General features: G+C 38.7%; 1 protein-coding gene across 1 annotated transcript in view; it reads right to left on the reverse strand.

Annotated features, from left to right (window-relative positions):
* Positions 1-10,667, reverse strand: part of AFF2 (AF4/FMR2 family member 2) — a 239,960-nt gene that overhangs the window by 13,216 nt on the left and 216,077 nt on the right. Inside the window, exons 13-17 of the mRNA XM_031056018.1 lie at positions 9,910-10,049; positions 9,298-9,361; positions 5,878-6,014; positions 2,626-2,697; positions 2,183-2,276 (exon numbers count right to left, since the gene is read on the reverse strand). Of these exons, the coding sequence (XP_030911878.1) occupies positions 2,183-2,276; positions 2,626-2,697; positions 5,878-6,014; positions 9,298-9,361; positions 9,910-10,049 (507 nt within the window). The remainder of the gene's footprint in view (positions 1-2,182; positions 2,277-2,625; positions 2,698-5,877; positions 6,015-9,297; positions 9,362-9,909; positions 10,050-10,667) is intronic.

Below are 10,667 nucleotides of genomic sequence, written 5' to 3' on the forward strand. Positions count from 1 at the left end.
AGCTTTTATTGTTAATTTCTCCTGTCTGGGGATTGCTCCCAACAGTACCTGGAGACAAATAATAGCTCTGTCAAGATTAAGATTAGATCTCAATGAGAAGCAGTTATTTGATAATGAAAATATTTAGCAAAAATATTTCAGTGACTCCTGGCAATGCATTTTAAAAAACTTCCTCAAACTTTCAGAGGAAATGCATCACAGGATGTCACTTTTTGTGATCATAAAAGGTCTGATTTCAATTTAAAAAAATTATCACTTTAGTGGTGTTTTACTCCAAGTTGCATCTAAATTTCAAAACTGCTTTCATGATTAAATGGCTATTTTCTGTTTTGAAATGTTAAAAGTATCATTTTGAAGCTTTAATTGGAAATTAATCAGAACCAGTTCTGTCCACAAGTGGTTTTAATTTGGACAAAGTGGCATTTGTAAGGAAAAATATAAAAAAGAATTTAGCTGAAAAAATCCTCCCCAGCTCTGCTGTAAACAGTGGGCTGCTTTTCACAGTTAAAATTGTGTAAAAGTTTGAATAACAGCTCTATTCAAACAGTTAATCTGTTTCATTTGTATTACAGATTCTTGCTAGTGAACACAGAGAACATGGTGCAGCAATACAAAACTAACACATAGTTAATAGTTCCCATTCTTCTCTTTTCTCCTCCTGTGCCACTACTACAGAAAGAACCTGAACATATAATCTGTATACACTCAAACCCTGCTTCTAGCAAGTGAGTTACAGTGCCCATAGCACACACACTGTAACATTAAGTGAAACACTTTGCTTCAACTGCATGCCTATGCCTAACATTCCTGATTCCTCTATTTTATTGCATTTTTATTTTTTTCTCTTATTTTAATTTACATTAAAAGACATTTTCTTATGCTGAGAGTGGTAAATATGTTCTTTATCTTACCTACTTGCACAGCTAGAGAAAATAAAGTGGCTTTAAGGAAAGAGAATCTCCCCTGCTCCCGCCTTTTTTTTTTTAAGAAATCATTACTTTCTGCAGAAAAGGTTTATTTGTCTAATAATCCTTTTTTAAAGATACAATCTACATTCATCCTGGATAAAATCTGAAGTGTCTGGAATACATTTCATGAAAATGCTGACGTTACAAATGCGTGTAGCTCAAATTTAATTTGTTGTGCAAATCCCCAACTGAAAACTCCATGAGCACAACAGAGGCACTCCTAATGGTACAAGAGAGTCTCCATTTAAGCACAAGATTAGGACTAACATTACTGGAGTTGCACAGAGACACACATAGGGGACACATGGGTAGTCAGGACAATGGCTGCTGCCATCTCAGAACTGGAGTTTTACAGCAGAAGGACCATTTTATCACCATTTACATGAAAACATGAAAACTGCAGTGTTAGAGGTTTTTACTGATTTGCAGTACCAATATGTCAAAGCCTTGAACAAATTCACAGAGGCTGAAAACACCAACAAAAAAAGACTGATGGGCTGACAAGCCAGTATAATTACATAATTATAGAATAATATGTAGTAATAAAGTAAAAAAATTAATGTATGGTTCAAACAGCATTAAGCAGTGAAATATAAATATCAAAACCTCACAGCTGAAGAAAGATTCTATTTCTGTCTTAATCTAGGAACAGTGAGGATTTGTCATTCTTACTGGGTAAACAGCATTTGACAAGGTAAAATGAAACATCCCCAAGTCATGACCATCAGATCTCCACTCAATTTAAGGTAAAGACAAACCTTCAAGATGTAGATAAGGTAATTTATCCACAGGAATAAAAGAAGAAATCTCTGAAACTGCAATAAGCTTCAGGAAATCTCACTGAATCTAAAATCTAAACTTAACTAACTACAGCCCGAATAATTGCTTTATTATGGTTCATTAGGGGTCAGTTCATAATCATTTGCACATTGAAACCTTGAAAGAATCAGAAACTTGCATAAACATTACATGGTGTTGAGAATAATGTTATTTTTGTAGAATTACTGAGTATAGTCCTCTGAATCAAGAGACTAATCCAAAAATCCCCCAAATCACTTCTGTCCCCATTCCCTGGCAGCCATCCTGCCTGCATTTCCCAGGGGAGACAGACGTTAAATGTGGGACTTTTAAGTCATGCAGTTATACTTGTGAGAGCTCTCAGTGTTGGCATGAATTTCATTTCATATCAATACATTAAACAGAATAAAGATTACCTTAAAATATTCCATCAGAGATCTGGAGTACTTCATAGCATGGTCCTTCTTTAGTTTAAACATTCTCAAGTAGAGAAGTGATAAGCATCGGTAGCTGTGGTAATTAGGAAAGGATTATGTTAATTCCATTGCTTAATGAAACCTATAAACTTAAAAAAAAAAAAAAGCTGACCTATATTTTGCAGTCTCTGTTCTAAGGTTACATTTTGAAACATAAGCAAATGTAGAAAAAAAAAAAAGTGGTCAAAAGCATTAAAATCCCATCTTGATAAGAGTATAAATTAGAAGAATAAATGTTTAGTCAGCTGCTGAAGAAATCCATTAGTTATCCTTTAATAGTTTAATGGAAAACAAGAATAATGATCTTCTGTAAGCTGCTTAAGTACTTTTAAAGTCCTCCTTAAGATTTTAGCTGCTTCTCTCATTGTCGCAAAGGGACTTACCATAAAACTGCTAATTTCTTGTCCCCTTCTGTGGCAGAAGAGCCTGTGAAATTCTTGAGTCTCATTGCATACCTTGTCAGAAAGGTGAGAGATAAGAAATTGAGAGTTAAGATGTTTCCAAAAATAATCAGATATTCTTCTCCTACTGCAACAGTTATTGGTCACAGTGTTCTGTAATGAAGAGATCAACGTAAAACTCAACAGAAAGCACCACTTAAAATCTGGAGGCCTTAAGTAAATCACCAACCAATTTTTTGGGCCAACAAGGTGAACTATTCTTGGGCATATTAATGATATTATATCCAGCCAGCTAGGCTGAGTGCTGCAAACATTTGGGATGAGTGTTGAACAGAAGCATGAGATCTTGGCCCTATAGGTACTGAAGTGTAAAGTAATATATAATAAGGTTTTACATATAATACTTTGGGTTTGAATAATAACTTCAAAATCGTTCTCATAAATATATTTTATATAGAAAATGGTTTTACATACAGGAAAGGTCATGTTCACAGCTTTTTTCATTCTTGGGCTCATTAATTTATGAATCTTGTGTACTTGGTCTTCCCTCTCTATTTAATTGCTGCTGTCCAGCATTTGGATGATCAAGGACTGAGTATTCCTATTTTCCTCTGTCTTTTTTTTCCTTTAACTGAGCACACTCCATTCTATGCATTAGTCTCTTGAAAATCAATTCATCGCATAAAATCATTGTTCTGAGCCCTAATGCAATTTCACAGGTACTTGTGTTAGAATAAGTAATAGGGTTCAGCCTTGCGTAAGAAAGTTTTAAGGTATCCAGGCAGTCCTGATGAGTTCCCATTTACAAGGAGGTAATGGAGTGCAGGCAGCTGAGCTGCTCTCGCCTGCCTGGCTCCCAGCACCCATCCCAGCCCCAGGCTGCAGCTGCAGTGCCCAGCTGGAGAGCTTCCTCCACATCCTGTCCCACCTGCTCTGGGGGTCCTAGTCAGACTGGATGAATGGGATCAAACACAAAGATCTGTGTCTCTTTGGGATTTCAACATTACCATTAAATTAAAACACATTTGACAGTCAGATCTCTGATAGTCCCAATCTCTTTGATGCTCCACTTGCTTTCACAAATAGGTGTCTGATGCAGATAGTCAGGGCAGACACAGTTAAATGCAAAAGGGGAAAATTGTGCTTCTGATGAAGGGAGGAGTAAAAGTGAGAAAAGTCTCCCTCTGTTTGTTATCTCACAGTAAACAGCTATGTTAATACTAGCAGCTACACTGAGAAAGTGTTGTGTGCACAGCCACATACTTTGTCCGTACATCAAGCACCCACTGTAGCCCACAAGAATTGTGTCTTTGTCCATGGAGCTTTACTGAGCCTGTACCAGCCTGCTGCTCACCTGGGCAATCACCTTTTGTCCATGTCTGACCACTGACAGCAATCAAATGGACAAATCAGTCTCACTGGCTGCCACAACATGCTGCATGCAACAGCTGGTGAATTAAACTCTACTTTTGGTGGTAGGGGGTGGAATTAATCTCACCTGACTTAAGCTATTTATATATTGGAGATCTGCTATAACACAGCCTCCAGATTCTTCCACAGCCAAAAGCAGTTCCAGAAGCAGTTCAGGTGCCACTTCCATGCCAAGGTCTACCTGTCCCCCAGCCTGCAGCAGGACTGTGCCAGGAGCAGCACGGCAGCAGGGCTGTTGATGCTGAGGAGCGCCAGACACCCCAGGATAAGCTGTGCCCTCACCTGACTCCCTGCAGGTCCTGCCCTGTTGTGAGCCACTTCTGGAGCTGCCATTCCCTGATTTAAGTGCTCACATGTTGTGGGTGAGCAAAGCTTTTTGGCCTGTGCACTCTGAACAGACAGACTGCTGGACTGAGGAGCAACGATTACAACTGGGCTGTGTGGTTTTCTTAAAAAATAAACACAGTCTCCTATGAAAAAGGGCTCCCTTCTTTAAAGAATATTTCTTTAAATGCAATTTATTCTGCCATGCAGCTTCAGCTATGTAGTTCAGGACATGCTGTCAGACTGCAGGATGATTTGGGCATAGCAGAGCAGAGGCAGGTGGCTCCTTTTCTAAGTCCTCTGCTCTCCAGGGTTTAACATGGATCAAGTGTTGAGTGAACATAATTTTTTTCTTGAGTGATTTCTTTAGATTTCCTTCTTCCCTTTATGAAGTGTAGAATGTAAAAACCATGTTTTTAAATATTTAACAGGCATATTATTTACCTGAGAGTAAGAGCTTAAGATTTGATACATTTTATTATGCAAATACCTACTTATTCAAAATGTAAAACATGCATTATCTTGGCAGTCCCTAATAGCTAATCTGGCATGTTAAAAAAACCACCGTTGACATATTAGAAACCAAATATTTAGGGCTTGATTTGCCTCTTTTTCTTTCACTTCTGCAAACTGCCAGTAATTACACTAACATTAACAAGGATATTCCCAGCATACACTGGGGAAAGCAAAGGTGCATCACAGTGAAGAGGAAAAATCCTGTTCTACTTACAGGTAAATTTAATCTTGCTTGATTTCACTTTGATAATTTGCTCAAGTAAAGCAAACTTAGTTACTCAGGAGATTATTATTTCTATAGACCCAACACTATGAAACAGCTATAAGGAGCAGTAGCAGATTTTAGAATAATAATTCAGACATTTTATTAGTATGTAAAGACTCTCTTATCCATATTCTAGCCTATGAGTCTACAAAACTGTACTTAAATTAATTCAGCTGGTGCACATTCCTTTAACATTAAAAATATACTGTTTGCAAGACAATATATGCAGAAGCTTCCTCTCTGGCTATGATCTTATATCCCAAGTTTCAGCTTTTCTCATTTTTAACAGCCAAGTTATAAACCTCTAAAACCACGGTTTGTAATAGAAATCCTGATAGACTCCCTTTAATGTTTTGAATTATAAAACTACACCTTTTAAAAGACAAGTGTCATTGCCAAACAGTGAAATTACTATACTTTACTTCCACCCACTACATTTCAATTTTAATTTTATGAATATTGCAAATTATAACACTCACATTATAACCTCTAAAGGGGATAATTTATAAAAGCAGTGTCCATCAATTATAAATTTTCCATGACATTAATAAAATGGCAAGAACTAATTATGATGACTTCTGAGATGAAGATGCCTTGGACAAATCATTAATACGTTGAAATGGTATTTTTTAAAACATAGCAGGTTCTAATTATGACTGAAATGAGATGATGAAAATGATCACAGAAAGGACATTAACCTGATGAGTTCCACAGTCTCTGAGTACATGGTGTATGGAGATTTAGCTTCTAATGGATCTCGCTCCATAGCGTTCCCGCACTCGATGAAGGAGAGGGCAGCATCAGCATAATTCACTGCCTTGCCGAACTTCTCCAGCTGAAATGGGAAGGACACTGTCAAGAAAATCCTTCAGCTTTGATTTCTAGGTGGGCAGATTATTCTACAAAGCAACACTAGCTTTAGGATGAAAGCAAAGCGACACTGGTAGTTAGGAATGAATTCATACAGTAATTAAGGCAGGATAGGTTTTTCCCAAATCTTTTCAGGGCAGTGTGTGGCTGAATGCTCCATAAAGGAAAGTCAGTGTATGCCCACTAATATCAGGGATTTACACAAGCAAGAAAGGGCACTAAGCATGTTTGTGCACATCCATACTGCTCTTTGAGAGATGAACTAAGCTTGAGTGTCACTATGCAAGGGTTAAGTAACAACTCCATGGCACTTGGCTGATGTCATATTCTGTGTTAACTGTTGGTCAAAAAAAAATCACATCACTTATATGATGAATAAAAGAGCAGGGAAAAAAAGGGGAGACAATATAGCACTGCTTAATATTTCATTTTACTAGGATTTTATTGCAAAAGGTTTTAGCCCTCATAATGGTTGTGATTAAACTGACTTAGACATACTGATTTCTTTTTTTATGTGTAATGAATATTATATATGACGTTTTTATAGTACGCACTTTATAATAGTATTTAACATTTTCAGTTTTTGATAGCTGAATGTAAGAATTCTACTAATGTGGCATTTGATAGAGGGGATCCAATATACTTTAAATAATTTAAAAATGTCTTTCTATGTCTCTGTCAAAATATTTTTGATGCATCTGCATATGTTTCCATTCACAAAACAGAAGCCTGCTCTAACAACACACAAAGCATAGCATTTATTACTGGTCCAAGATAACAGTATACTTGTCTTTGTGGCTCCTGCTAAGCCATAACTAGTTCTCTCTGCCCACCTTTAATTTCAAGTACTGCTCTTGTGCATTGATTACATACAGAGCCTTTGTATAATTGATAGCTATTAAATGAATGAGCAGAAGAAGGGAAATGTTTCTGACTGCTCTCTATTCCAGTGGCTGCTTCTCTTCAAATTCCTTTTTTCACTTTGAAAGAATTTACATTCCTTTTGGAAGACAAAAAGTCTTCCAAAGATGACTTTTTTGTGGTATGGAAAAAAGAATCTGGCTGCAAGCAGATTTAGTAGAGACACAGAATTTGATCCAGGAACAGGATCTGATTCTCTGAAGAAGGTGGAATTATTCCAGCTCATCACATCTCAGACAGGCACACAGTGAGGTCTCCAAGATCTCTTCCATATGGTACAGCCAGTTGCCACTGCAGCAGCCCACCCAAATTAGCTGATCCCTTCCTGCAGCCCCAGACAAGGAGAGGTTTCCATGGGGTCGCTCCCGTAAGACATGAAACGTCCTGCCCTTCACCAGAAATCTATTTCTCTACAAGCTCAGGAACACTGCTGCCACAAATCTCATTAACATTTGCTGACACATTTTGAGGTCACATGCATTATCTTTCTAGCCACTGCAACACATCTTTCAATGCTGCCTGTGCTCTGTCATGTCAGCACCAACTAACCAGCAGCAATTGTTTCCATAGGACAAGTAACACTGCGGGATTACACACCAAATGTGTTACATGGAGTGCAGCTGCATTGGGTGGGAAAAAAAAAAAAGACTTGAGATCTAAATAGCAGAAGGAAAAAGCAGATACTTTGTTCATGGATATTTATGCCTGCCAACAAGTTGATCACAGTGGACGGCCTCACATTGGGGCACTCGGGGTGTCAAACTGCGTGCGGCAGGCAGGACCTGCCTGCAGGCAGCAGTGGGATGGGCTGTGCCTGCTCCTCTTAGTGCTGCTTGAGAAACACCCAGATCCTGCAGGCACACGCACAGGTGAGAGCACAGAGAAGGGCCAACACCTTGTGTGTCTGGCTGCAGAGGGAGATGAATTGATGGAGCGTGTTGAGATCATCAGGGCCTGAGCCTGTAAATATTTGGGGCAGGTAGCCCTGTGCCAGCACCATGTGTGCTCTGTTTAAAGGTCACCCAGCTGTGGGAGGTGTTGTGAGCCTGCAGAGCCAGGCTGTGGCTGGATGTGCCCTGCTGAGCTGGCTGGAAGCCATCAGGCCACCTCCTGCGAACGGGCACGCTGGGAGGGATGACTGTCACCTTGCTGACAGCCACAACAGGTGCCAAAACCCTGAACACACCTCACACAGAAAACACACTTGGAAACACTGTGCCCCAAGCCAAAAGGGAGCCTGGAGAGCTGAAGCAGACAGCTTGAAATGTCATCCCTCCTTCAGCTCACTGACAGCAGAGGGAGAGACTTTGGCTAGTTTGCTTTTTAAAAACGTAGCATGTAATTGTTTTGGAATTTTTTTTTTTCTAAGTGCAAAATCTCTAATGGGTAATGATAGAATATACATGTAAAACCCCCAGAAATAATAAAGTTGAGATGTGAATAATCATGCAGCTTTTTGAGGGGCAAAGTGGATGGCCACACTCCATTTTAGACATCTTAGTTAAATTAAGTGGAGGAGTCAAGTTCCACTAAATCTTCCTGAATGAGCCTCTGTTCTGCACCCTATGTAGCACACAAGGAGGGAAAGTCCCTTCCTACAAAGCAAATATTTATTAAGGACACTTCAGAACTGGCAATAGCTAGTATAGAACAAACCATGGTAGAAAACAATCTGTCAGATTATGCAGTTTTATCAAAATCCAAACACTTGGCAAAATTAGGCCAATCTTACTGGAATTTCCTCTGGGGTAAAGCAAGCAAAAAAGCTTTCCCAGCATTGAACTACCTCACTACCAGATTTTTTGGGAATAAATGTATTGAGACTTTTTTATCAGGCTAAAACCATGCAATAAAAATGAATGTAGTACATAAAAATGAATTGTTTCAGATTTTATACAATCAGATTGGAAATATCAGTTTTACCACATGATAATGGGGTGTGAGGTGATTTGCCTGTCTTTCTACTATGGAATATTTCATCACTTCTGTTTTAAGCTCAAAATGAATAGAAAAACAAATTTCAAATACACATCAACTTTCATAAAATCATCTTACATACTTCATAAACAGCATGATTGTTGCTCCCCCTTGGAAGAAACACCAGCTATTGTAAGTAGCTTTCTTTTGGAACAAATACTTAAAAGTTAGGAATGGCATTCAGGGATTAACTTGTGCACAGTGTGTTTATGGAACACAATCTGAAGCACAGTTTAGTCAGTAGCAGAGTTCCTCTTGGTTTGAGAGGCTTTAGATCTTGTGCAATAATGTTCATTTTTTAATACTGAGTTCCACAGTGGAAAGAGACAAAAAAACCTGTGATAACCTACCAGTGCATCTGCTTTATGCTTCAGCTTCTTAGCCTCTTGCATGTAATAATCTGCATTGTGCAGCCTAGAGAGACAAAATCAATTAATTCAAGTCTTTGCTTTCATATAGTTGGACAAATGTGGCTTGAAAAAAATTGCTGATTGCTTTAAAGAAGAATTTTGACATATATGCCCACTTATCTCTTTAAATCTTAACCTGATATCAATCTCAAGCTGCTGTATGCAGAGATATGATGGGTGACCAGAATGTAAAATAAGTAGCTGTAGAAACTGGTTGCCCAAAGGACCTATTAATGTGTGCTGAACAGAGGAAAAGGAAAAATATTTTAAACTAATTAAGTATAAGAAGTTTCCATTAGAGGAGCTAAAATAAAAAAAATGAAGAAGAATTACCGTGAACCAACATTCATGATCTGAAAACATTTATCAACAGAATCTTCATTAATCAGTGACAACAGTTCATTTGCCAAGATTAAAACTGTGTGTGCCTTTGTGCAGCACTATCCACACAGGTGCCCAATGCCAGCACTGTAATCAAAGATATTCTCTTTCACTGGGACCTCTGCTTGCACAAAAATCCCAATCACAGAGTACAAAGTCAATAAAACTTACACATCATCAAATGTTATTTTGGGTCTTCTGGGCTCAGAATTCCCATTGGAAAGCGTTGGCATTGCAGACCAGATGTCTGGTTCTAGATGGCTGGTGTCAAGAAGAGTGTTGGCTGTGGGTGTACTGTGAGATTCTTCCTCCTAGGAAACACAGGACTGTCATCCATAGTTCAAACCAACACCTTCTAACAATGTAAGGGCTCACATCCACCCTCCCTGCCAAAACCCCTTCCCAACAAACCAAAGGCTAAGGCATCAAGCAGCCCACCTACCTTCATGTCACCTCACCAAACCACCCTCCCCTTCTTTGTAACATGAGCCTAACAGATTAATTAGGGAGTACAACTCCACTTCTGGGCTCTCACCTCAACTCAGTAATTTACACTTAGAGGCGTAAGGTTTAGGTGGATACCATGGTGTCACTGACTAGAGACACCGGTTAAAGCAAGGCTGGGAAGATCTAATGGGCCAGCCTACATCTAAACTCAACTTCTTCAAGGTGTATCACACTAATGGAACCTTTTTTTCTATATTACTAGGAGCTAACTGTTAATGTGGCTGAAGAATCTGCTTGGATTTCAGCAGGGAACAATTTCCTCTCTTGCTACAGAAAGAAGAATGGAAAGCAGAAGTCAGTTGTGACTTTGCAATGATTAAAACCAGAAGCATAACAGAAGATTTTAAATCAGGCAATTGCAACTTGCAAGCTTGGTCCCCAACCAGATAAACTAAATTACAGATGAAACAATGAACTAGGGA

This window comes from Geospiza fortis, unplaced genomic scaffold (assembly GCF_000277835.1).
Source record: "Geospiza fortis unplaced genomic scaffold, GeoFor_1.0 scaffold157, whole genome shotgun sequence".
Classification (NCBI taxonomy): Eukaryota; Metazoa; Chordata; class Aves; order Passeriformes; family Thraupidae; genus Geospiza; species Geospiza fortis.